This window comes from Trichosurus vulpecula, chromosome 6, assembly GCF_011100635.1.
Source record: "Trichosurus vulpecula isolate mTriVul1 chromosome 6, mTriVul1.pri, whole genome shotgun sequence".
NCBI lineage: Eukaryota > Metazoa > Chordata > Mammalia > Diprotodontia > Phalangeridae > Trichosurus > Trichosurus vulpecula.
The window spans coordinates 47,152,137-47,179,478 of NC_050578.1; the positions used below are offsets into that span (position 1 = coordinate 47,152,137).

Below are 27,342 nucleotides of genomic sequence, written 5' to 3' on the forward strand. Positions count from 1 at the left end.
AGTAGAGTTTTCTTTGGGTTAACTTTGTTCAGATCATAGTGATGTCAGGGGGACAGGGATAAAATCATAGGTGCATAGATTTTTACATCCAGAAGAGACCCTAGAGGCAGCTAGATAGCATGGTGGATAGAGCCTTGGGCCTGGAGTCAGGAAGAGCTGAGTGTGAATGCTGCCTCAGACCCTTTCTAGCTGTGTGACCCTGGGCAAGTCACTTAACCTCTGTCTGCCTTGGTTTCCTCAGCTGTAAAATGGAGATGATAATGCCACCCACCTCCGAGGGTGGTTGTGAGGATCAGATGAGATATTTGTAAAGTACTTAGCACAGTGCCAAGCACATCATAGCAGGCGCATGATAAATATTTGTTTCTTCCTTTCTGCTTCTTTCCTTCCTCCCAGACATCTTTTCTTTCCTTCCATTTGTAAAGTGTTTAGCATAGAACATAGTGAGCATATAAAAAATACTTGTTTTTTAACTTTCTTTTTTTTTTTCTTCCCTTCCTCCCTACTGTCCCTCTCTTCCTTCCTTCCCCTTTCCCTTTCCCTTCCCTTCTCTTCTTTTCCTTTCCTTCCTTCTTCTTTTCTTCCCCTTCCTCTTCCCCTTTCTCTTCTTCCCCTCCTTCCTTCCTTCTGTCCCTTTCTTCCTTCTGTCCCTTCCTTCCTTTCTTCTCCTTCCTCTTCCCCCTTCTTTTCTCTTTCCCCTTCCCTCTCTTCTCTCCTCCCTTCATTTTATGAAGTTTAAGAGTTTAAGTGACTTTAACCCAGTATCTTACAGCTAGTAAGTGCCTGAAGCAGGATTTGAAAGCCTGGGTTTGCTGGCTTCCCAGTCCTGGGCTTCTGGTGTAGAATCATGTACCTTTTGGTGGCTGCCTCTGTGTTCACAGAGGATTAATAGTGTTGGCCAGAATTAGGACCCTGGCAGAATAACCCTCAGCTTGTTCCTGTCTGGCTTTCAGCAGGAGTGCTAGGTATCTAAAGTGTTTAGAGCTGAGAATTCTTGGCTCGGGGAATCGGATATGAAACCACTAACTCAAGAAATCCTACACAGGAGGATTCCATTTCAGTGAGTAACTGTAATCATTGGGGAGACTTGCTTATGAATGGCCTAAATAGCTCATTTTAAAACCTAAACATGTTCTCTGGTTTTATTTCTAGGAGAGTCAGAGAACAGCATGGTCATCACCGTTACATAAATTTTATAAACCTCACCTCTTCACCTGCCCTCCTCCAGGCTATAAATACCCCACTTAGGAATAGTGATTAGAGCTAAAAGGTATCTTAGAGGCTATCTGACCCAACTGCCTGATTTTACAGTTGGGGAAACTGAGGCCCAGAGAGGTTGGGTCATCTGCCCGAGGTCACACAAGTTGTAAGTAAGCAGGGCTGGAGCTAGAGCCTTGGTCCTTTTTCTCCAAATCCATTTGTCTTCACCACACTCCACATTTTGGTTTTTCTTAATTGGTCTGTTTCTTGACCCTTAAATCATCATTTTAACTTAACCTCGTCCCTTTTTTTGGTTTTGGTGCCTGTTTGTTTCCCCCCATGCTGCTTTCTTGTATGAGCTCCAGTAGAAATCTTGTTGGTTCTTGAGGCATCAGTCAAAGGGCAGCTTTTATAACACACATCCAACTTCAGAAAAGTCTTCTTTCCAGTCCCTGCCCCATTAAATAGCTCCCTGCTGGTGGTGTTGCCCAAATGGCTGAAGTCATGTGAAATGGGAGAGAAGGGTCACCACCACATCTGCAGAATATCAGTTGTACTTTCTTTAAGAAAAGTCAGTGAACTAAGTAAAAAGCTCGCTAATTGGACTCCACTCAGATCCTTTTTGTTATCAGACAATGGTATAAATCATTTTTGTTGACTGAAATCTGAAATAAATTTAATAAATGGAACTGACTAGAGCCAGATGATGGCATTTCACTTCCTACTTCTGTAACCCTTAGCTTCTTCATTTAACACCTCCCACCCCACTCCCCGGTTTCTTCATCTGTAAAATGAGAGGATTGGATTAGAAATCCACTAAGGGCCCTTCAGGTCTAGATACATGATCCTATGATTTCTGTGTTTGGGATATGTTTTAAAATTAAACTTTTTCAGTTACACATTTATATTCTTTTCCATTTTTGCCTCACCCCAGGCCCACACTAAAAGAAATAAAGAAAAAAAAAGGAAAAGGAAACCCAAAATAAATTCCCACATTGGCCATGTGATATTTAGGCCAAATGTTATTTATCATATCAAAGACATATGTCTTATGCTACATTTTGAGTCCACCACCTATCAGAAGGTGGGTCACATACTTCCATCATTGGTCCTCTGGAATCATTATGTTGATTGGCATTCTTAAGTTTTTCAGATTTATTTATTCTTCTAATGTCAGTATAATAGTATAAATTGTTCTGCTCCTTCTGCTCTCCAGAGTTCTCTGAAATTGTCCCTTTCATCACTTCTTAGGGGACCATAATTTTCCAGATAATAATATTCCATTGCATTTTTATTCCCTGTTTGTTCAGCCATTCTTCTGTTGAGGGGCCTTCATGATGCTTATCATTATAATGCATTATTACATACTTTCCTCCAATGGCGTCCCATCCTGATGGGTCACTCACATGTGAAAGTAACCCTAGGGCCTTGATGGCTATGCCGCTGAAGGTTAAACAGTCCCTACAAGATGGAAAAGTTTCAAAGAAAGGCCAGTGATAGATGATATGCATGTGTGTGTGTCATCTTAGGACTAACTTTGCTAAGTTCATTAGGAGCCGACTAGTTGGCATCATGGATAGGGGGCTGGACTTGGAGTCAGGAAGACTTGAATTTGAATCCTGCCTCAAACACTTACCAGCCGTGTGATCCTGGGCAATTCACTTAGCCTGTGTCTGCCTCAGTCTCCTCACCTGTAAAATGGGGCTGATAATAGCACCTACCTCTCAGGTGATGGGAGGATCAAATGAGGGAAGATGTGTGAAGTGTTTCGCAGACCTTAAAGCGCTGTATAAATGCTCATTTTTATTACCACATTGGCCCCTGGGGATCAGAGAGCATCTACTAGGTCATAGATGGATTTGTGGCCTGTGCCATTGCGAAGAACCGGGAGCAATGTAATCATAGCTTGATGAAGCATCAGTTATGAATAGCTTATTTTCACAAGAGCGTAGATTTAGAGCTGGAGGGGCCTCATAGGCTGCCTACTACAGTCTGGTTAAAGGACCCCATTTTATTTACATCAATATGCATGGTATTTGAAAGCAGATTTTAAGAGAACCCTGTATTTTTGCATTTCACTAAGCTGGATGGTTTTTTTCACCCCCTCCCACTTTATTCCAAATTCTCGATAGCTGACCACCATATTCACCTGTAGAACTGTCCGTGGATGCTTTGTTTTCCCTCCTGAGTTCTCGATCATTCCTTACAGTGTCCACCTCTAGCCATGTGGATGCCGACTGCTTCTTGTGCGTATTCCTGACTCATGGTGAAGGAAATCACATCTATGCTTATGATGCCAAAATTGACATTCAGAAGCTGACCGCCCTGTTTAAAGGAGATAGATGTCAGAGCTTAGTTGGGAAGCCCAAGATATTTATCATTCAGGTAAGAGCAACGTCTGTCATTTGGAAAAGTTCGTGGTTCTAGTCATTTGTTTTTGAAGGATTCACAACACCTTTTCAAGGTCAAGTGCCTTTTTCTAGGTTTTCTTGATTTCTAGATTGAATTCTAGGTTTCAGAATTTCTAGAATTTCTTGATTAGAAAGATCCCTGGTTAGGGGCACCTAGGTGTTGCAGTGAGTAGAGCACCGGCCCTGGAGTCAGGAGGACCTGAGTTCAAATCCAGCTTCAGACCCTTCACACACTTACTAGCTGGGTGACCTTGGGCAAGTCACTTAATCCCAATTGCCCTGCCTTCCCCCCTCCAAAAAAAAATTAAAAAAAAAAAAAGAAAAGAAAGGTCCCTGGTTAAACCTTACTTTGTCTGGAATCCTTGCCACCACCCACATACCCTACCCTGTTAAGGTTTAGTTTTTACTCAATAGACTAGCCCCCCCCCCGCCCAAGACCCCCTTCCCTCTTAGTTTATGTTTTCTCATTATCTTGTTTTTACTTTGCCTTCATTTCTTTGTATCAACATGTTCCTTCTACCTCAACCAGAAAGTCATCCCTCTGTCAAAGAATTTTTCTTAAAAGGAGGGAAAACGCAGTTTATCTAGCAAAACTAGTATCAGTCCAGCCCGACAGTAAATATTATGTGGTATAGACGCACACCACTGCAGATGAGGAGGGGAACCTTACTCTGTTCTTTGTTTGGGTTCAGAATCTAAGCATTCTTCTTGCTTTCTTTTTAAAAAATTTTGTTACTCTGCAAACACCAACAAACACACACACTTCAATACACAAAAGAAAAAAATGCACGTGAAATTAGGAATCTTTGCTGTGAAATAGCTTGTTTCCTTTTTAAAAAGTGTATAAGGGGCCGCTAGGTGGCGTAGTGAACAGAGCACTGTCCCTGGGGTAAGGAGGACCTAAGTTCAAATGTGGCCTCAGACGCTTGACACACTAGCTGTGTGACCTTGGGCAAGTCACTTGACTCTGATTGCCTTGCCTTCCCTCTCCAAAAAACTAAGTACATAATAATAAAAGTATATGAAAATAAAATAACAGTATGTAATAACATTCATTTCGAAGCTGCCCTCATCTGTGCCTCCCTCTGAACCGTCATCTGTTCTTTTAACTGCTTTTTCATTGCTCATAATTACACAGTGCTTAGATTCAGTTTTTTCTTGCTGTTCTCTCTGTTGAGATTGGAGTTATTATGTGTGTTGTTTTCCTGCTTCTGCTTACTTCTTTACATTTGATCATATAAATGTTCCCATGGTTCTCTGTATGCTTCTTAGCGGTCTTCTCATAATGGCACGATATCCTCGTAAATCAGTAACCACAATTTGTTTAGCTATCTCCCAGTTGTTGAGAGCTCCCCACCCTCTCCATTTTAATGCAGAAAAACAGTCAGAGAAACAAACTCTCTGTAAGAATAGGCAACTTTTGATATCTGTAGCCTCCCACTTCTATGCTGTCTTCCCCATTAGAATGTATGTGCTATATATTTTTTTTAATGTTTCTTTATATCCTCAATTTTTAGCATATAAAATTCATAAAGAATGAGTAACCATTCAGACCAGTCTTGGAAAGTATCAAGCGTTCAGTAGAACAATTTCTTTTTTTTTTTTTTTTTTTGGAGTGGGGAAGGCAGGGCAATTGGGGTTCAGTGACTTGCCCAAAGATCACACAGCTAGCATGTCAAGTGTCTGAAGCCGGATTTGAACTCAGGTCCGCCTGACTCCAGGGCCGGTGCTGTACTCACTGCACCACCTAGCTGCCCTTCAGTAGAACAATTTCTACAGTAACAATAATAATGTTAATGAAAACAGCGCAGAAAGGCTTCTGGACTCAGATCAAACCTGAAGACCGATAGCGGTTGGCAAACAGCGAGTGCTTAAATAAATGTGTGTTGACTGACTCCGTTGAGGAATGTGGCATGTTTCATCACCTGTTCCCTGGAAACAGGACTGACCTTTGCATTTCGTCTCAGCATTGTCATTTTCACCTGAATGCTTGCAGTTGCTGTTTGGATTGTTCTCTTGAGTTCTTGCCACTTCCTTTGGAAGAGTGCTCTGAGTGGTTATTAGTTCATTGTGGATTCTGTTGATATCTTGGTTTTCGCAAAACAAACGCTTAGACTTAAATCATGGGTGACTCCCAAAAACTGCTCTCATACTAATTCTACCAGCCTAGTCCAAGGCTGAAGGCAGAGCAACCAAAAAGAATTACCAGGTTATTGGAACTTGACTGTTTTGGAAATGCATGAATTAGCATGGCACAAATTTATCTTGGTTCTCTGGGGGATTATAGTCAATCACAGGCCCGCCAGAAGAAAAGTTGATTAAAGAGCACAGACTTGTGAGAGCTTGTCTTGACTTTCCCTCTATGTCTTTTTGTTAATTAATTTTAAAAAATGTTGCCCCTGCATTTTATTTTTTTAAATATATTTTATTTCATTAAATATTTCCCAATTACATAAAAATATTTAACATCCATTTTTTATAATTTTGAGTTTCAAATTCTCTCACCTGCTCCTGCTCCTACCCCAACGGCTGAGAAGGCAAGCAATACGATATTGACTGTGTGTGAAATCGTAAAAAAATTTCCATATTAGCCATGTTGCAAACGAAAACTCACACATACAAAACAAGGAAAATAAAGCCATAGGAGTTTATCACTTCTCTGTCTGGAGGTGGATAACATTTTTCGTCATGGGTCCTTTGGAATTGTCTTGGATCATTGTATTGATTACAGTAGCCAACTTTTTTACACTTGATCATCATTACAACACTGTTGTTACTGTGCACAATGTTCTCCTGGCTCTGCTCACTTCACTTTGCTTCACTTCCTATGAGTCTTCCCAGGTTTTTCTGAAATCATCCCCCTAGTCATTTCTTGTAGCACAGTAGTATTCCATCACAGTCATATACCACAATTTGTTCAGCCATTCCCTAGTTGATTTGCCCCTATGTTTTAAACTATTTCTTATGGGTTATTCTGGAAGGACTAAGAAGGAAATACGTCAAGCATATTTTTGTAAGGTGGACATCATTTTGATGGGGGATTTTTATCACAGTACACATAGCAGGAACCATTCCTGCAGCTGTGTCCATTTAAACACTTTGGAGAGGTTCAGTAAGTATTTAATCAGTCCCTGTTTTATAAACTTGGGGATTTGTCGAAGGTTATAGAGGTAATTGGCAAAACTAAGATTTGAATTCTGACTCCACATTTACCAGTCTTTCCACCATATCAACAGTTTAGTTCCCCACTTTTTAATTTGGCTGCAGAATAATATGAAGTTTCAACTGTTCTGCTGACAAAGGTTCCTTTTGGTTACAGAGTAGTAATTTTGAGTTATTTGAATCGATGTTCCTTCGTGGTCAAAATACCTCATTCATGTATGCTTCCAAAATTTATTGTTTACTATTAAAATTCTGAGAGTAAACCATGTTATAATTTCAAGCATGGGGGTTTTCTCTTTTTTTAAAAAAATTTTTTATTGATATCTTTATAATTTTTATTTTTTTAATGAATGAATAAATCACTTCTTACACATTTATGTGTGGAAAAACACTGCTAAATTCTGGAGATACAAATGGAAAAATAAGACAATATTCACCAAATACTATAGCATCTAAATTTTTTAAAAGAAAAGTTAAATGAATTTCAAGTAGAAATAGATAGTAGTACTATGATAATGAAGGACTTTAATCTTCCCCTCTCAGAACTAGATAAATCTGGCTAAAAGTAAATAAGAAAGAAGTCAAGGAAGTAAATAGAATTTTAGATAGTGTATTGGGAATCAAGATGGGCTCTTAGCACTTATTCAACCAAGTGCCCTTGAAGAGTTTGACCTTTGTTTCCTTGATTAAATTAGGGGTCCTTGGTGACCTCCTTGCCTCAAGGGAAAGCCTAGTTTACATGGGTTTGAGTGACATATTTGTGACATCAGAGGCTTTTAGACCACGTGGGTTTAAGCTGCATTTTTGAGTCGAATGTGTGACTTACCTTTGACCCTGAACAAGCTATATAAACGCAGAGGTTGGCTTTCTTTTTCGGAGCTCTGAGCCACAGCAGGAGTGGTGCATGACCCTGAGCCAGTCATTGTCAAGCTCCCGGCTGAACTCAGATGTTGATGGTTCCTTGATAACTACGAATTGTATTTGGTCACTTCATAAATGTATGTTTGTAATTTGTTTGTATTTGCTCTGAAGTTGAGGGTGCTGGCTTTTTCCCCTGAACTAAACGAATGATATTTGTATTCTGGATTAAAGTAAGATTGTTAACGCCCTAACTTTGCTTTCCTTAGCAAAGCAGATCAAAAGAACCTGGGCTTGCAGCGTTCTGTGTGCTGGTTGTTGTTGGGTTTTCACCCCTACCGCAGCTGCTAGCCAGATTGTTGCAACAGATAGCTAGATATGATAGATAATCTAGAGAGAATTGGATGGGAACAGAAAGGAATACACCTTTTCTCAGCAGCTTTACATACCATTGGAAGGATTGGCCATATATGAGAGCATAGTAATTTCACAGTTAAAAGCAGAAATATTAAAGGCATCCTTTTCAGATCACAATTCAATAAAAATTACATTTAATAAGGGACCACAGAAACATAGATTAAAAACTAATTGGAGACTAAACAACCTAATCTTAAAGTCACCTTTTTGGAACAAGTCTTTTTGTACTGATTAGGGGAGCAAAAAAGACTGAAGTAAACCAGCTGTCGTAGCAGGTCTTGCAGTTCATGCAGTACTCATACACAGGAAAATGTCAAATACAGAACAAAATGGAGTCCTCCCAAAAATCTTCTTTCAACCTTCCTGGAAGGAGCTCACAATTGTAATGTATTTGTAATATATCCCTCCTTCCACCCTCCCCACCACTCTTGTCCCCATATAGGATAAAAGAAAGATATAGGAAGGGATAAAAAAGGGAAAAATCCATCCACCAAAGCTGACCAGCACAAACATGACGTTATTTCAGGATTCTGTGCCCGTTGTCCCCCGCCTCTGCCAAGAAGGGAGAGAGGTGCATCTTCTTTAAGCTTAAACTTGTTATTTTAATTTCACAGCTTTTGATTTAAATTCTTTAACTAAAATTATTCCAGTCGTGTGTATTGTTTCCTTGGTTCTTGCTATTTCCCTTTTCATCTCTTCCTCCCAATGCTTCATTGTCATTTTTTTCATCATTTCTTACAGTGTAGTCGTGTTCCATTATGTTCGTGTACTGCCATTCATTTAGCCATTCCCACGGGAGTTTTCTTTGGTGGCAGTCTGAATTTGATCAATCAAGATTTCATTGTTTGTATTCAATTCTGGCTAAGTATATATATGTGAGAGAGATTTCCTCCAGTCTAGTATTTAAGTGAGATAATCTGTTCTTTTGGGAGACCCAGGGTCCTTAAATTATCCACATGTTTTGTCTTCTCAGTCAGTTGCTTTAACTGCATAGAACCCTCTTTCAAAGTTAACTGTCCTTTGCTTCTCTTCTGCCAGTTTTACCTCTGCTTTCAAATTTTGGACTTTCAAATCTGTTCTCTTTCTCAGAGCTTCTCCTTTGAGGAGATCCTCCATTTTATTCTAAGGTGTCTGCTCTGGCGCTAATCCATTCTGCTTTGAGAGCTTAGATTTCTGACCTAACTTCCATTCTGTTTCTTTTGTAGTAGTATTTGTAATAAATTCGTTTTCATATGGTAAATTCTTTTTTTGTATTTGTATTTTTTAAATTAATATTTATTTTTAAAGTTTTGAGTTCTAAATTCTCTCCAGCCTCTAGATTATTACCCGCTGGTAAGGCAAGCAATGTGTATATGTGAAGTCATGCAAAACGTACTTAGTAATAATATTCTTTCATTGTGTTATTGACCTTTTAAAAATATTTATTCATTTTTCTTTCTGCCTTTCAGTCTTACTGATTATATGTTTGGGAACCAGGCTTATTTCCAGGCTCTTTCTCTTGGATTTTAAAAAATTATTTGGTCTTTTTCTTGTATTCCCCTTGCATGCTTTCTGGCCTCCATCCTCATTCTTAGCCATCCTGCCCTTAATACTGACATACTTCCTCCCATACAGACCCCTGTAGTGGGGTATCTTTAGCCTCCCCTCATTGTGGAATTTGGTGGCCTGACTGATTTCTTTCTGAGGCTAAACTCTGAATAAACTGAAAAATGAATAAACTCTTTCAATGCAGAAGACTGACTCTGGATAGGTTTATAATCCTCTTTTCCTTGGGCACAGCCATCCCTTCCTCTTCAGCAGGTTCTGCCTTACTTCATCTCATACCCCACCCCCACCCCCATTATCCCCTGCCTCCAGTTGTACTGCCCTGTTCCTTTGGATGACTAGATAGAATCAGTAGTTTGGCTTTGGTTTTTTTTTAGAGGGGATGGGAGTGGTGAGAAGAGCCTTAGTCATGCCCACGGGGGAACTGGAAACTCCTCTCAAAATTAAAGCCTGGGAACTGGCTTCTAATGACTGCCTCTGTGGGTGGGGTTGTCTGGAGACTAGGATAGCTGAGTTGTTCAGTCTTATCTGACTCTTCATGATCCCATTTAGGTTTTCTTGGCAAAGATACTGGAGTATTTTGCCATTTCGTTCTCCAGCTCATTTGACAGATGAGGAAACTGAGGCAAACAGGGTTAAGTGATTTGCCCAGGGTCACACAACTAGTGAGCGTCTGAGGCCAGATTTGAATTCAGGAAAATGAGTCTTCCTGTCTTTAGACCTGATACTCAATCCACTGTACCACCCAGCTGCCCTAGGATAATTGAAGAGGAACTCTAAATATTTAAAGTACTTGATTGTTATTTCATGAGTCATCCTTCTAGCTAATGTGCTAGCATATGTAAGGGTATACTTGTAAAAGTTTAACCACCAGCTCTCCAGGAAAAGAAAAGTGTGCCCAACACACTTTTAAGTTTGATCTGCATTATTAGATTTTTCTTTGTCAATTCCAGTTAAGTCCAGGCAGTCAGCAAAAACAGTAATAAATCAAGCCTTGATTTGGAGCCTTGGTGGACTTTGAGGTGAACGACTGAAAGTCTGCCACGAGTCTATTTCCAGCTGGTTCCAGCACTCCCCTTTGGTGTGTGTGCCTTCTTATCTTTTGGATTCAGCTTTATTTTAGATTTGGCATCTGTTTCCTTATTTTGAGTTTTTTTGGTTGGAATGCTGGTAGAAAAAAAAACTTCTCTACAATCTGGGCAGTCACCTGAGTTCCCACTCCATCCCCAGAGGGGCTTTTAGTAATTGTTTAACGCTTAATAATGAACAATTTAGTCATGGTACATTAACTTCTAAATTAAAAGATTAGGACAAAACAGATGGGGTGGAGAAAACTGAACTGACTCTTCCCCCTGATACTATTAGGCATGTCGGGGAGACCAGCATGATGTCCCGGTCATTCCTTTGGACGAGGTTGATCATCCGACTGACAAGGTGGACGTCAATGAAACAGAAGTCGATGCTGCATCCGTTTACACTCTCCCTGCTGGAGCCGACTTCCTCATGTGTTACTCTGTTGCAGAAGGTTTGTTAACTATTTCTAGGAATGTTGGGTGGATCTGGTTGGTAGATATTGCTCTTGTTTTTGTCCAATATTCCATTTTGTGTGTTCTTAGAAACTGAGTCAAGGCACTGTTTCTAAATCTGTGAATCACCAAGTATCTTTTAAGGCAGGCATTGGAATCCACGGACCAAAGTGAATACAGAGGCCCTGTCCTCAGGGAGCCTTCCATTTTAACTTATGTGTATGTATGAGATAAAGCAGATACAAGGTGACCAAAGACAGGAGGGGGAGGGGGACATCCTAGAGTCCTAGGGAACCATTAGAGTATGTATTGAGTACACAGATGACGTGGTTAGACCTTTGCTTTCATTTTGCCAACAGTTCAGAACTGTGTTGTCAAACTCAAATAGAAACTGAGTCCTGGGGCAGCTAGGTGGTACAGTGGATAGAGCACCAGCCCTGGAGTCAGGAGGACCCAAGTTCAAATCCGGCCTAGCTGTGTGACCTTGGGCAAGTCAGTTAACCCTAATTGCCTCGCCTTCCCCCCTCAAAAAACAAACAAAAAAGAATAGTGATAAATAGCATACACAGAATTTGGCACAGAATTGAGACTGAATCATAACCTGGAAAATCACATGTGAAATCAGTTTAAGACATCTAGTTTTAAATCGAGCCAAAAATATTATATATAAATATTAAGTACTGCTGTTGGGGTCCACATAGCTGCCATCCCCATACATAGGCTGTACTACTAAAAGGAGGTATCTTTGATTATTAGAAGATATATCAGTTTACAAAATTGGGGGTAGGGAGAGAGATGATTTATATTTGGACCCATACCTGCATCTATGAGTGGCCTGCTTTTGCAGGTACAGATGATGATGACCTCTTGGGGTCAGACTCGTGGAAAGCTATATCAAGACAATTCCTTGGTTCTAGAGCAGGGGACGTCATGAACTCCTTTATCAATCTGGTGAAAACTCTGGACCCCTTTTCAGAATATTGTTTTTAAGTGCGTAAAATAAATTGCATTTCAGTGGAAGCCAGTGGATATTTGTAAAAGTTCATAGATCCCAGATCAATAACCCCAGCCGTAGAAGTAGGTCATTCTGGTCTCAGTTTCTGTCTCTCTGCATGTCACAGTGGACAGAAAGCTGGCCACAAAGCTAGGAAAACTTGGCTGCCAAGGCCAGCCTGAGCACGTCTCTTGAGCTCTCAGGGTTCTAGGCAATTCTCTAAGATTGTAGGTTGGAGAAAAAGTGCCAGCCTTTGCCAGGGCAGGAGTTTCCTCACCTGAACTCCTAGGTCTAGTCCCTCCCTATCTTGCTTACCTCAACTTATATTAGTGCCCGCCTGCCAGCCCTGGTCATTTTTTTTAATAGTGAAGTAGAATTAAAGAGAATTGATGCTGTATTCTAGAGAAAATGACTTTACATTTACTTTGTATTTATTCTGTAGGTAGCTCTATGTATATTCTTCTTGTCTTCCCCCGCTAGAATGGAATCCCCTTGCAAATGGGGATCGTCCAGGTTTTTGGTAGCCGTATCCCTAGTGTCTCACGAGGTGCCTATCAGTGAATGCTTGTTGACTGAATATGTAAAGAACAGTCAGTGGTGATTCAGCGAAGAGAGAACCGAATTGGGCATCAGGGAACTGGGTTCAAATTCCTGCTCTGTTCTTTGCTACCTTCATTACTTTGGCAAATTATTTCATGTCTCTGGGCCTCAGTTTCCCTATAGGTAAGAAGATGATGATAATAATAATAGCTAACATGTATATAGTGCTTACTGCGTGTGATAGGGACAGCTAGACCCAGTGGGTAGTGCACTGGCTCTGGAGTCAGGAGGACTTGAATCTAAATCTGACCTCAGACACTTCCTAGCTGTGTGACCCTGGGCAAGTCACTTCACCCTGTTTGCCTCAGTTTCCTCATCTGTAAAATGAGCTGGAGAAGGAAATGGCGAATCATTCTAGTATCTTTGCCAAGAAAACCCCAAATGGGATCACAAAGAGTCAGACACAACTGAAGCGACTCACGTTGCTGTGTCAGGCACCATGCTAAGCATTTTACAATTTTTATCTCATTTGATCCTCAAAAACAATCCATTTTACAGTTGAGGAAACAGACAAGAGGTGAAGGAAGTGTTTCAAAGCAGGACTTGAACTCAGGTCTTCCTGACTCTAGGACATGAAGCTGCTTGGCTTTGTTCTCCCTTGACCTCCCACAGCTTCTCTGATTCTGTCCTGCTTTACTCTTTGGCAGTTAGGGAAGGATCAAGCCCATCGAGAGCCGCGCACACTTGTGACAGACTAAAGCTCGGTGCTCTGTGTGCTGAGGTCTGGGCGTTTTGTGTTTCTGTCTCTGCTAGGTTATTATTCCCACCGTGAAACGGTGAACGGTTCCTGGTACATCCAAGACTTGTGTGAGATACTGGGAAAGTATGGCTCCTCCTTAGAGTTTACAGAGCTGCTCACACTGGTGAACAGAAAAGTGTCTCAGCGAAGAGTGGATTTCTGCAAGGACCTGAACGCCATCGGGAAGAAGCAGGTCCCTTGTTTCGCCTCCATGCTGACAAAGAAGCTCTTTCTCTTTCCAAAGTCTAAATAACGTCTGGGCTGCCACCTTGTTCTAAACACACATTTTGAAGGTCTGGCCTCTTCCTCCCCACTCCTTTTTTATTTTTGTACAATTATCTTGAGATGGGATCCGGTGCCTTTTAAATTTTTTAATCAGATGCCCATTTTGGGGACACTGCTCAGCATCACAGTTTTCTGTGGGGAACTGTTAACAGTTTCACCCAAAATTGGTACTTTGGTTAATCTTCCTTTTTAGAGCTTTGGTCATATTTGCTTAATTAGCTTGTTGACCACATTCTCAGGGAATATCAGGGAATCACCTTCCCAAGAGTTTCTGAATAATTGACTTTCGTTTCATAAATCAGTAGTCTATCCAAATTATCAGGTGGTTCTAACTTATTTGTGGCATCTTTGTTTCTTCATCAAAGTCTTTTTTCTAATATTCATTTATACCTTTTTTAGATCCTTGAGTGAAAAAGAAAACCAGCAGGTCGTTTTCCACTAACATTTCAATTTAAAGGGAATACTTATATCTTTCTGGGGCTTTGTTGTGTAAGACATTTTAAAAAACATATTCTTGCCTAAATCTCTGTGGTGTTTCATAAATGTCTGATACAGCCCTTACTCACACCCCTTACCCCCTCCGCCCCACTCCCTTCTAGCTTATGTACATGTTGTCCAGTAAGTGGATACCTGCCCTGTCCAAACTTAAAGCTTGTGCCCACAGCCCAACAGCCATCATTCCTTCTGGGTACATCTTCTCTTCCTTCTTGCTCCTCTTCCCACCCAACTCTCTAGCTTCCCAGTGCTCTACACCTGACACTGTACCCAGGCTAAGTCACCTACATGCTGTTGCCACCCTAGTCAAGACCTACAGTACCCACTTCCCACTTTAGTTTCATCTGTGATCATATGTTAGGGTAATGAATTGGTGATTATATAGGCAAGGCGTGCCTATAAATAAGTTTCATTCTCAGATTCTAAATTGTCGATTAATCATTGACAAATTAAATGACATGTCTTGCAGGAGACTCATCATTCTAAACCCCCTCCCCAGTTTTCACAGTTGATGTGCTACAAATTTTAGATGAATCTTTGAAATTCAGTGTTATAAATTTGTAAATTTGGAAGATTTCTTATTTCCCTGGTTTCTTTTTAGATTAGACTTTTTTTAAAAAAAATTTTTAGATAAATGACTACTTAGTAATTTAGTGATCATCTATTTAAGTGGCCGTGCTAATAACTGGTTTCATTCATAGATTATCAAGCTAATGAATATATATGAATATATTTTTTTAACCATAGGACTCTGAACCTTAAAATGCTATGCAAAACTAGCAACTTTGTTGCCAGAGACTAAAGATAATACCTTTTGGTTTCTTATAATGTAGTTGAATACTTAAACAGTAGTTTTCATGTCTTGTTCCAGTCGGTTATTTCCTGGGACAGGCTCTTCCAGATGGCATTTAGGCACATGCCTAATGGTCAGTGAGATTCCTGTCCTCATTCTAGACCCAATGGTTGGTGTCTTCATTCTAGAAGGGTGCTAGGGTGGTTACTGGCAGCCAAAATGTTTCTGCCCCTTTCTTAATCTTAACTCCCCACCTCCTTCCTCTTTCCCTGCGAAGGTACAATAAGAGTCATCACTGTCCATTGGCCCCATCCCAAAGAGGCAACACCCCAGAATGTTCTACTTGGTGTACAGACCATGAAAAATTTCCTGGGCTTTTGGGCAGATGTTATACAATTCTGATAGTCTCAGAGAAATTAAATCCTTTAACACACTGTACTGTCATTCTATCTTAAATGTGATTATTTTAATAATTTTTTTAGAGTAATGTACCCTAAGCTCAGTTGCCATAATAAGGACTGAGCTTTGGAAGCAATATTGATGGACCTAAATTTTGTTTACACTTATTACATTGTTTTGATAATAATTTGCTTTTGTAATAAAAAATTATGTAATTCTGTTTTTATTCCAAGATGGTTTTTATTCCAATATGGCTGTGGATCTCAGCTGAGTGGAAACAAGTCCTGCTTTCTTATCATCATCCATTTCCATGGGATCTCACAATCAGGCAGAATACTGTATTACCATATTCAGGACAAGTTCTCAATGCCCTAAGCCAGGCAGCTCTCTCAGATTCTAAGTTGGAGAGGAGATACAACTCTAAATTGATAGAAGTTGTTTCATATCAATGAAATCACCAGTCTAGTCCAAAAAAAAAAAAAGTCTCCAGCTACCATTTGGAAGTTAATTTCATGAATGGGCTAGAGTTTCATCTACCTCTACAAATCTAGAATTTTTGGTGTCTTCCCTCTGTTAGATTATCTCCATTCTGGATATATCTTGTTTGTACGCAAATGTTTGCACATTGTCTCCCCCATTAGACTTTGAACACCTTTAGAGAGGTTTTAAAAATTAAAACTTTTATGCCTTTTTATCCCCAGCACTTAGCACACAGTAGGTGCTTAATAAATGCTTAATTTAGAAGTACCCAAATCTCACTGTTTGAGTCATTGAAGTAAAAAGAGCAATTTACCATCCGTTGTAACTTACATCATGTTAGGAAGCTAAAAATGCAAGTGAGTGGTCCAGTTACTTGGGCAGAGATAGAAATATTAAACACAGGATTGTCAACGCATTAGCATCATGGGTCTTGTGCTTGAATTGTAATGAGCCATGCCAGATGAGGACGTGGGCTCAGACATGGTGACTCTCCTGCTGTCTGATTCACAACTTTGTGCACCTGTGCCTCACTGAAATCCAATCTCACGCACAAGGCAAGACATTATCACCTGTGATGTCCTTGATCTTTAAACAAAGGATGTGCCACGGTAGTTGTAAATGCAGAGACAGAACTCGAATCATCAAGTTGTTACCTGGCATGAACTTATATGCCTGATTAATGTATCATTTTCATGGCAGTTGTACAGCTTTGATATTTTGATCCCATCAATGTAGGTCCTCCTCATGCAGATTATAACTCAACACATACTCACCCAGAATGACTATTCCTGTCTTCCCATAAATCTTTTCTAGAGCTTTTGATATTATATGGGTCTCACTAGACCACACAGGCTGTCCATGACCTGCCCATCATCTCCTTTTCTTATACATCTTAGATTAGCTGTTCAGAAGCATTTAAGTACTTGTTGTATACGAGGCAGTAGAGATAGACAAAAATAAATAGTCCCTACCCTCCTCAAAGAAATACACATATGCAAAGTGATTTCATTAAGGAGAGAGAGTGGTAGTAGTAACCTGAGATTAGAAAAAGCCTGTTGTATTGCCAAAGCTGGGCTCTGAAGATTTGAAATTCTAAGAGGTGGTGGTACCTTTTAACATCAGTTCTGATACACAATTCTTTGTTGGTAATATGCAGCGGCTCACTCATGCCAACCATGTGTTTCACCATTGCTAATTAGGTCACCTGTACCTTTAATTCATGATTTTTGTCCATAGTTGACCATCACATGTAGTAACACCGGAGAATATTAGTGTTTAAAAGATGCATGTTTGAGGGGAAAGTTTATTAAAACTTCCTAATGCAAGCTAACCCATTCTCTTAATTTCAAGCCTGGTTCATTGTCCATCTTAGGAAGCGGCTACCTAAGACATTTGTACTAATGGCCTATAGGCCTTTCATCCAACTACATGATCATAGTCTGAATAAGACATTCTTCCCCCACTTGGGCTTTTCGTGTGTTAATTTTTAGCCTAACCTTGAGTGATTCTGAATCTCATTTAGGAGGCTTTGCAGATTTCAGGGCTTGTGATGGAATGAGCACAATGTCTTTCACATGTAGACATCCAGAGGCCCTCACCATTTACAAGGTTATAGGGGTGTATGGGGTGTTCAGGGAGGATGAGCACCTCTGGAATCAGGGCTCATCCACATGACACTCAACTCTCACCTGTGGCTCCAAGAAGCTGGAGCATGTGCAGGCCACACCCTGGTAAAACTCTCAGCCCATGGGTTAAACCAGGTTGAGGGCAACCCATGGGCCTCACACCTGTCAGAGAGATAGAGGGGTGTCTACCCCAAGTGTGTGAAGACTTCCCCTGTTGGAATGGGCAGAAGAGAACAATTTGTTCCAATGGCCATGAAGGCGGCTGAAGCAGGCACTATGGGGCGCTTAGAGCTTGGTCAGACACACCAAAGACGTGAAGATGACCCACTGCATCCTGGGCCATCACCAGTCATCCTGACTTTTGTCTTGCCATTGGACTTTGATGACTCTGGAAGAAATGAGGCTGATGACTTTGTGCCATTCTGCCTCACTTAAATCCAGTTCACTCACGAGTCAAGACATCACCCATCATGTCACTGGTCAGCTTTGAAAATGAAGGACCAAAACCAGTTCTCTTGACTCTGCACTGGACAGCATCCTTGACAGTGTTAAACACCTGGTAAGCATACATCTCCATGTCCTGTGCCTGCATGATAATATTAAAATTATCAAGCCAATCACTGAACAAAATCCACACTTTTTAAGAAATCTTATCTGGTTTCAACATTTATGTGGCGGCAGGTACTTTCCTGGAGGAGAAGGCTTTAAGGCAGAGGTTTTTAAGCTTTTTTGTATCATGAACCCTTCTGGGAGTCTGATAAACCATAATGTTTTCAAATGCATAAAAATAAAGTAAAAAGCAAAGCAAACCAATTATGTTAAAATGCAGTTATCAACATAACTTTTTTTCTTTCTTAACAATTACTTCATGGATGTCAGGTTAAGAACTTGGGGTGGGGGCGGGGACTTGCCTAGGGCTCTCCCCCAGGACCCTCCAAACATCAATAAAAAATGGCTCTAAACAAATTCTAGAACTGAAGAACCCACAAAATAGCAGAGGGAAGCAGGGCTTCAGCCCAGGACAGCCTGGATGGTCATTGGGTAAGGTCTATTGCACTTGGCTGGGAGCGGAGGGGAGCAGAGCCCAGCGTGGGCTGTGCCCAGACCAACCAGACCAGGAGCCGGGTGGAACAGGCCCTAGCACCCTGAATCAGTGAGCTGTGGCAGTTACCAGACTTCTTAACCCATAAACACCAAAGACAACAGAGAAGGTTAGTGGGAAAAACTGGTGGGGACAGAGTGAAAGGAGTTCCCGGTTTGGCCACCCACCCCAGGGGCAGCAAAGTTGGTGCAGCTACAGAACTACAGCTGCAGTTGCTTCTGGCCCCAGGCCCACCTGGTGGGAGGAATTAAGTGGCGGATCAGAGCAGGAGTGCAGAGCCTGCTTAGATCTGAGTCCAGTCCAGGTTGGTGGTTCTTGGGAGAGGAGGAGCACTGGTGTGGCAGAGCTGGCTGTGTAGAAATAGCTCTGAAAACAACACCACAGCCCCTCAAGCTTGGGACAAAGTATTCTCTACTCTATAAGCAGTCATACCCTGACGAAAAACTGAAGGGTCAAGTAGTTGGCTGGGAACATGGCCAGGCAGCGAAAACAGACTCAGATTCAGCCTCAGACTTTGGATTCTTTCTCTGGTGACAGCCCAAAACATACAGTCAGAAGAAGTTGAGAAAGTCAGAGCCTACATCAAAAGCCTCCAAGAAAAACATAAACTGGTCTCAGGCCATGGAAGAGCTCAAAAAGGATTTGGAAAAGCAAGTTAGAGAAGTAGAGGAAAAATTGGGAAGAGAAATGAGAAGGATGCAAGAAAACCATGAAAAACAAGTCAATGACTTGCTAAAAGACACCCCAAAAAATGCTGAAAAATGCACTGAAGAAAACAACACCTTAAAAAATAGACTAACTCAAATGGCAAAAGAGCTCCAAAAAGCCAATGAGGAGAAGAATGCCTTGAAAGGCAGAATTAGCCAAATGGAAAAGGAGGTCCAAAAGACCACTGAAGAAAATACTACCTTAAAATGAGATTGGAGCAAGTGGAAGCTAGTGACTTGATGAGAAATCAAGATATTATAAAACAGAACCAAAGGAATGAAAAAGTGGAAGACAATGTGAAATATCTCATTGGAAAAACCACTGACCTAGAAAATAGATCCAGGAGAGATAACTTGAAAATTATTAGACTACCTGAAAGCCATGATCCAAAAAAGAGCCTAGATACCATCTTTCAAGAAATTATCAAGGAGAACTGCCCTGATATTCTAGAGCCAAAGGGTAAAACAGAAATTGAAAGAATCCACAGATCACCTCCTCAAAAAGATCCCAAAAAGAAAACTCCTAGGAATATTGTCGCCTAATTCCAGAGCTCCCAGATCAAGGAGAAAATACTGCAAGCAGCCAGGAAGAAACAATTTGAGTATTGTGGAAACACAATCAGGATAACACAGGATCTGGCAGCTTCTACATTAAGGGACTGAAGGGCTTGGAATATGATATTCTGGAGGTCAATGGAGCTAGGATTAAAACCAAGAATCACCTACCCAGCAAAACTGAGTATCATGCTCCAAGGCGAAATATGGATTTTCAATAAAACAGAGGACTTTCAAGCTTTCTCAGTGAAAAGACCAGAGCTGAATAGAAAATCTGACTTTCAAACACAAGAATCAAGAGAAGCATGAAAAGGTAAACAAGAAAGAGAAATCATAAGGGACTTACTAAAGTTGAACTGTTTTGTTTACATTCCTACATGGAAAGATATATATAGACAGAGGGCACAGGGTGAGTTGAATATGAAGGGATGATATCTAAAAAAATAAAATCAAGTTAAGGGATGAGAGAGGAATATATTGAGAGAGGGAGAAAGGGAGAGATAGAATGGGGTGAATTATCTCGCATAAAAGTGGCAAGAAAAAGCAGTTCTGTTGGAAGGGAAGAGGTGGCAGGTGAAAGGGAATGAGTGAATCTTGCTCTCATATGATTTGACTTAAGGAGGAAATAACATACACACTCAATTGAGTATCTTACTCCACAGGAAAGGAGGAGGAAGGAGATAAAAAAGGGGGGACAATAGAAGGGAGGGCAGATAGGGGGAGGAGGTAATCAAAAGCAAACACTTTCAAAAAGGGACAGGGTCAAGGAAGAAAACTTTGAATAAAGGGGGATAGGAAGGAGCAAAATATAGTTAGTCTTTCACAACATGAGTATTGTGGAAGGGTTTTACATAATGATACACATGTGGCCTATGTTGAATTGCTTGCCTTCTTAGGGAGGGTGGGTGGGGAGGGAAGAGGGGAAAGAATTTGGAACTCAAAGTTTTAAAAGCAGATGTTAAAAAAAAAGTATTTGCATGCAACTAGGAAATAAGATATACAGGTAATGGGGCATACAAATCTATCTTGGCCTATAAGAAAGTAAGGGAAAAGGGGATGGGGGTGCAGAGTGGGGTGACAGAAGGGAGGGCTGACTGGGGAATGGGGAAATCAGAATATATGCCATCTTGGAGTGGGGGGGGGAGGTAGAAATGGGGAGAAAATTTGTAATTCAAACTCTTGTGAAAATCAATTCTGAAAACTAAAAATATTAAATAAAAATATTTTAAAAAAAGAACTTTAAGGTGACACTTCTGTTTGCTCAAATCTATTTTGTGAAATAGTCAAATAGTAAAAACTGAGGGGTAGGAGGAGGTGAGTCCGGACACATAGGCAAAGATGCATATTTTCAAGAAATGAAATAATTGAATTTTTTCAACAATACTTAATTGGAATTAACAAATAATATCTTCAATATGATTTCCATCATTTGTGATGCAAAGGTTGATGTGCTTTGCAAGATTCACATGAACTCGATGCAATAACTCCATACTTCCTATGTGTCCAGACTTTAGGAACACCCCATAGTTATTTATTCTCTACCTTTCAGTAAGATACATGACTAAAAAGATACAGAATGCTGAAAGCATATCACTTACTATCTAGTCTCTTCTTGGACCTTCCATCAAGGATGCTTTTGACACACATGTATAGAGAAAAATCACAAAGTTTTTGTAGAGATTGGGAAAACAGGTATATACATGATAATTACAGATATTTTCTTGATCTTCCACTGTTATTATTTTCCAAGCAAGTTAGCCCTGAAGTGATCCTGGACAAAGTCATTTATCTCTCTGGGTCTCTCTCCTTATCTGGAAAATGAAGAAGTTGGACCTGAACAGCAGTGGGGAACCTGCGAAGGCCACATGTGGCCTTCTGGATCCTTGGGTGTGGCCTTTGGACTGAGTCCAAGTTTTATAGAAGAAAGCCTTTTATTAAGGGGATCTGTTCTGTGAAGTTTGGATTCAGTCAGAGGGTTGCACTCATTATAAGATTTAGAACTCAGAATATTTCTGCCTTCCAAGAAAAACTGCATTAACTAAAAAAAGTTTATTTCTTCCTTATCGAAATATTCAAATCTATCATAACAGAGACAAACTAATAAACATTCGTAAAATAATAAAAGCAGACATTAATTCTTCTCTTTGATTTCCTGGATTGGTAACCGCAAGTGGAGAGGCTGGCGCAGACGCTGGAGAGACTCTTCGGCCTAACAAAGTGAAAGAGAATGAGAAACACATCAGTAGTCTGCCACGTGTGCGGCATGTACCCGTTTCAAGGAATTCTTGGGCAAATTCAATGGCTCTTCCCCTGTATTGGGACAATGGCATGTCTTAATGCATACTTTTCTTTGGCTGCGTTTAGTGTGTGCCCAGTTTATGCTGAATTCTTTATTTGTACAATTGGCATCAGGGGGTTTTGCTGCTATAAAACCTAGGGACCTAGAAACCTGGGGAGCTTTAAAGGGCTTCATTTTCCCTCCTTCCATTTGTCCCTCTTTTACTATCCTGGAAATACGCAGTGGGTGGCACCTGGGAAGTGCTTAAGAAATGTTTATTTGACTTGAGATCTGCCATCTACAGAGGGTCATACTTTTTGGTTTAATGTTAGTCCTGAAAGGCCACATGGTATAATCTTTTAAGTCTGGAAGGCCTGGGTTGATACATTCTGGTTTTGTGACCCTGGGCTAGTTACTTTGTGCCCCAGGCTATGCTCTCTTACACTCTTAAATTGTAGAAGCAGTGTTGGTTTACATTGGTAGAAGAAGCTGACTCATTGAGAGTTCCCTATGCCAATGAAATCACAGCTCTAGTTTAAAAAAAAATTATCTTTTATCACAAAGCAGGAAGTACAATTCCTACCTTTCTAGTACTAGGATGCATCTGTTTAAAAAAACAAAACAAAACAAAACTCTTCATTGTTGTCTTTTTCCTATAAGGTGTACATTTGCCCTGCCTTAATCTTTTGTTTCAACTTTAAATTTTAAAAGAGTCAGTTTGATGACCTTGGGAGGTCTCTGCTAGCAAACACAACAGTGTAACACTTCCTCAACACCCTTCTAGGGGTGACTGAGAGTTAAAAGAGCTGGTCAGTTCTTCCTCATTTTGAGACAGGATCTGCCTAGCAGAAGAGTGGTGAGAGGCTGCATTAAGAGCTGTTAGCAGAGAAGATCCTTCATGTTACTGCCTGAAAGGACTGATGTCATCAAGACCACAGGTGTGAGTTACCTTGAGCATAAGAGATTTCCTCATTCATGTGTTAACAAGCAAGTGTGTGCCCACTCCTCCCCCAGACACTGACAGTAAAATATGACTCAGGTCTATGTATTAACTGTGGCTTATTGATTATTCCTGAATTTGCTTAGTATGTTCTAAGTATTATTACTGCTTTTATTTTATTGTTAAATAGATGGTTGTGTTTAGGATCTAGTGATTTTCATCACTGCTGACTTTGTATAAATGGAGCACACCAGTGAGGGCTCAAGACCTCTAGCAGTGAGTAGGGGGAGTATCTTCTTGCAAAACAGTTACCTGTAGGATTCTGTGAAAGTGTAAATAGAACTATATGGTGGTAGTCCTTGTCTGAGAACTCAGTCCTGTCTGTATAAGGGCAGAATGGGATGAGTAAGCCAGCCCAGAGAGTAACTGCATGGCCAGCTAACATCCCATGTGAGAGAGTTACAGTATAGGGGGTCTACACCAATAAAACCCTAATGTAAAGAAACATACCGTAAAGTATAAATATATGACTATAGATATATTTATATATAATATAGTTACATATCATAAACAAAATATATAAATATTATATTTTATATAAATCATAAATGTAAGCTATTCATATCTCTATGAAGACTATAAAACATGAGTAAATATAAAATTTTAAGACAAAAACCTGGAAGGAGGATAAACTGGTTTGGAGCCCCATTTCATATTTCAGCATACATCTTTTTAAAATGGGGAAAAAAAAAAACAACCCTCCCGATGTGGGAGGAAATTTTGTAACTGGAAAGCCAATGACTGTAAGACCCTGAGGCAAGCCATCACAAACACAAGTCTGGCTTTGAGAATGTAGCTACAGATACTTGGAATTTAAAGATACCTCTTCAAGATCCTCTTTTAACTTGTTATATTGTTGCACATCAAAATCCTTCTTCTTCAGTCTTTTGTGGAAGAAGTAGAGGAATTGCCGGTTCTTGATGAGGGAGTAAGTATAATCCTAATAAAGAAAAGAAATCCCCCCTCCCAATAATTTTAATATACTTCTGACTCTAATATTTGGCTTAATAAATATGATAACCAAGATAGAGAGAATACTCAATTTGTGTTGAACATGGCATGTTTAAGCTAACATGTAAAGCAACATGGATTACTGGACAGAATGCAGAGCTTGGGAGTTAGAAGGATCTGTGTTCAAATTCTGCCTCTGAAACCTAATAGGGCAAATCACTTAACCTGAGACAACTGCTGGGATCTAAGTCACGGCCTGATTATGCTCCTAAAATGGTAGAAGTTCTCTACTTTGGTGAAATATGAGGATGCAACATCTGGCATCATTCCAGATCGATGCCACTCTGTATGCTACTTTCCAAGGCATATTTGGGAAAAGAATCCAACTCTCTTTGAAAAAGAGATTCTGGCCAAACAGCTTCATTATTACTGTGGCGTTACAAAGGGGAAGAGACTGCAGAGGTCATCTAGCGCAAGCCCCTCATTTTACAGATGACGCTGAAGTCCGAAGGGATTAACTGAATTCTCCAAGATCACTCAGGGTATGAGCAGAACAGGGATTTGAACCCAGTTCTTGAGACTCCAGATGCAGCACTTTTTTTTTTGAGGGGGGAAGGCAGGGCAATTGGGGTTAAGTGACTTGCCCAAGGTCACACAGCTAGTAAGTGTGTCACAAGTGTCTGAGGCCACATTTGATCTCAGGTCCTCCTGACTCCAGGGCCGGGGCTCTACTCACTGCACCACCTAGCTGCCCCAAGATGCAGTACTCTTGACCTTATGCTCCAGCTACCCCTATTAAATTTGACCTTCAGGACAGTAATGGACGCTCTCTTCCTACATGAGCATGGTCCCTTAGCTAATGGAATTGCTTGTAGTTAGTTTTTTTACATTAAAATTTTGTAGTATTATTACCACCACCGCCACTACTACCACTAACACTACCACCACTGCCACCATTACCACCACCAACACCACCACCACTAATACCACAACTACCACCACCACCACAATAATCACCACAATCACAACAGCTATTACTACTACTACCACCACGATTACAATAACAACTACTACTATCATCATTACCACCACCACCACTACTACTACCACAATTACAACTACTACTACCAGCTAGGCTTTATATAGTATTTTAAGTTTTGTAATCTGCTTTATGAATACTTCATTTGATCCTCCTAACAACCCTGGGGGGGTGGTGCTATTATTATCCTCATTTTGCAGATAAAGAAACCGAGGCATGCCGAGGTTAAGTGACTTGCCCAGGGTCACACAGCTAGTAAATGTCTAAGGCCAGGTTCAAACTCAGGTCTTCCTGACTCCTGGTCCGGTTCTCTATCCCTTTGCTACCTCGCCGCCTGTTAAAGTACGAAGGGACGACATATTAATAAGCCTATCAGACTACTGAATCCAGCAGTCAGCGATTCAGATAATTTACACGAATGGTCTTTCTTGGCCATAACCAGACTGTCCTATCCAGAGACGCACCTGTCGAGTGAGGAGGAAGTAAGCAAAGAAGGTCATGGAGCTGCCAAAAGTGATGAAGTAGGTCACGGGTTCCATGATGTCCCAGGAGTACACCCACCACGTGAGCCACGCCAGGATTCCACCCTGAGTGGACATCAAGGCCAGGCCGGTCCACAAGAGTCTGTTGGTTTTGGCCTCTGAGCCAGCTTCAATTTTAGCTTTCAGCTGAGGAAGGAAAAATAAAAAAACACACCTGATTAATGGACTTACAACTGCAACATCTACCCTTTTCTGGCCCAGACCCGTGATTTTATTGGCATAGGGCAATGGTTCTCATATATTTCTTTCATGGTCTAAGGAGTTTGCACTAAGAATTCTTAATGATGCCTTCGGAGTAAATACATTCTAAGGAACTCCCGGTGAGGAAATGCCCTCTACTAATGCAGAAGAGTACCTGTACCCCGACTTGTCTTGAGAGGGTTGGTTGAAGAGCTGACAAGTGAAGGTACTTGCCCGTCAGATTGTAGCCTCCTCGACAGAAGGCTCTGTCTCTGGCCGCTTTTTGCATCTCTAGCACAGATGTGGGGAAGCTATGCCTTCAGGCCGCGTGCGGCCTTCCAGGTCCTTAAGTGCAGCCTTTTGACCGAATCTAGACTTGTTCTATAACATCTGGATCCAGATTTGTGCCTGGCACACAGTAGATGCTTACTACATAGTCAGTATATGGCAGAGTCAGCCAAGATCTGGGCTCTCCTTGACACTAAGGCTACCCCTCTATCCAGTACACCTGGGGTGTCAAACTCAAATAAAGATAGATCCCTGTGGGTGGCGCGCTGACTTAGATAGCCTCAAATTAACATTGTCTATGTTGCATTGTACTGCTATTTATTTTGTTAAACATTTCCCAGTTTCGTGTTAATTTGACAGTTCTAAGGGCACCTCTGGGCTAAATCATGCTGTACTATATCTTCTTCCAAAAGGAACTCTACGGTCCCAGTCCACCTCAATTAAGACAAACCTAATGTAAAGGACACCTGGCATCTGACATCCCTTCTAGGATCCTAGGAAAATGGAAATATGGAAACACAGACAAAACATTTCCAAACAGATGCATTAAAGCGATGGCTTTAAAGAGTGATTTCCTCACCTTTCCATCCACCCCTAGTCAATGTATTTAGAATATTATTCCTCTTATAGACAACTATGAGAACATTTCTGTCACTTAAAGAGTACATACTATATACCGATATGAACAATGGCATGATCGAGGCTGCATTTAAATCGAGCCATCTGAAGAGATCACCAGGCCAAATGTACTTAAATGTCCTTTTGCTCTTAGGTGATTTTGAACTTTGGCCAAAACACAGGGAGTGAAGAGCATTACAACAAAACTAAATATTCAAGATGGTAAAGTTTATTAAATGGATAATAAGGTCTATTATAGTTAAAAGGCTTCCCATCTCCTCACTCCATGCCTTTGCAGAGGCTGAGCCCTCCACCTGGAATGCCATCTCTCCTCACCTCAACCTCTTGGTTGAGCTCTTTGTGATGGAGCTCAGGTGCCATCTTCTTTAAGAGGCCTTTCCCAATTCCTCCAGTTGTGACCACCACTCCCCACCCTCAACATTTTCTATTTATTTCATATATATTCTGTATTTATCTGTTACCATGTTGTATTACCTAATCTATATTTATCTGTTAACTTACTGGTCTCCAAGCTCCTTGAGGTTGAAGATTG

At 40.7% G+C, this 27,342-nt stretch overlaps 2 protein-coding genes across 3 annotated transcripts in view; one reads left to right on the forward strand and one right to left on the reverse strand.

Annotated features, from left to right (window-relative positions):
• Positions 1–15,650, forward strand: part of CASP6 (caspase 6) — a 29,209-nt gene extending 13,559 nt beyond the window's left edge. For both annotated transcript variants that reach the window (XM_036764720.1, XM_036764719.1), the window contains exons 5-7: positions 3,410–3,585; positions 10,959–11,118; positions 13,467–15,650. In XM_036764720.1, coding sequence (XP_036620615.1) covers positions 3,410–3,585; positions 10,959–11,118; positions 13,467–13,705 — 575 coding nt within the window. In that variant the 3' untranslated portion in view covers positions 13,706–15,650. The remainder of the gene's footprint in view (positions 1–3,409; positions 3,586–10,958; positions 11,119–13,466) is intronic.
• Positions 15,651–21,925: 6,275 nt separating this feature from the next.
• Positions 21,926–27,342, reverse strand: part of MCUB (mitochondrial calcium uniporter dominant negative subunit beta) — an 82,405-nt gene continuing 76,988 nt past the window's right edge. Inside the window, exons 6-8 of the mRNA XM_036762456.1 lie at positions 25,626–25,829; positions 23,995–24,111; positions 21,926–22,102 (exon numbers count right to left, since the gene is read on the reverse strand). Of these exons, the coding sequence (XP_036618351.1) occupies positions 22,025–22,102; positions 23,995–24,111; positions 25,626–25,829 (399 nt within the window). The 3' untranslated portion in view covers positions 21,926–22,024. The remainder of the gene's footprint in view (positions 22,103–23,994; positions 24,112–25,625; positions 25,830–27,342) is intronic.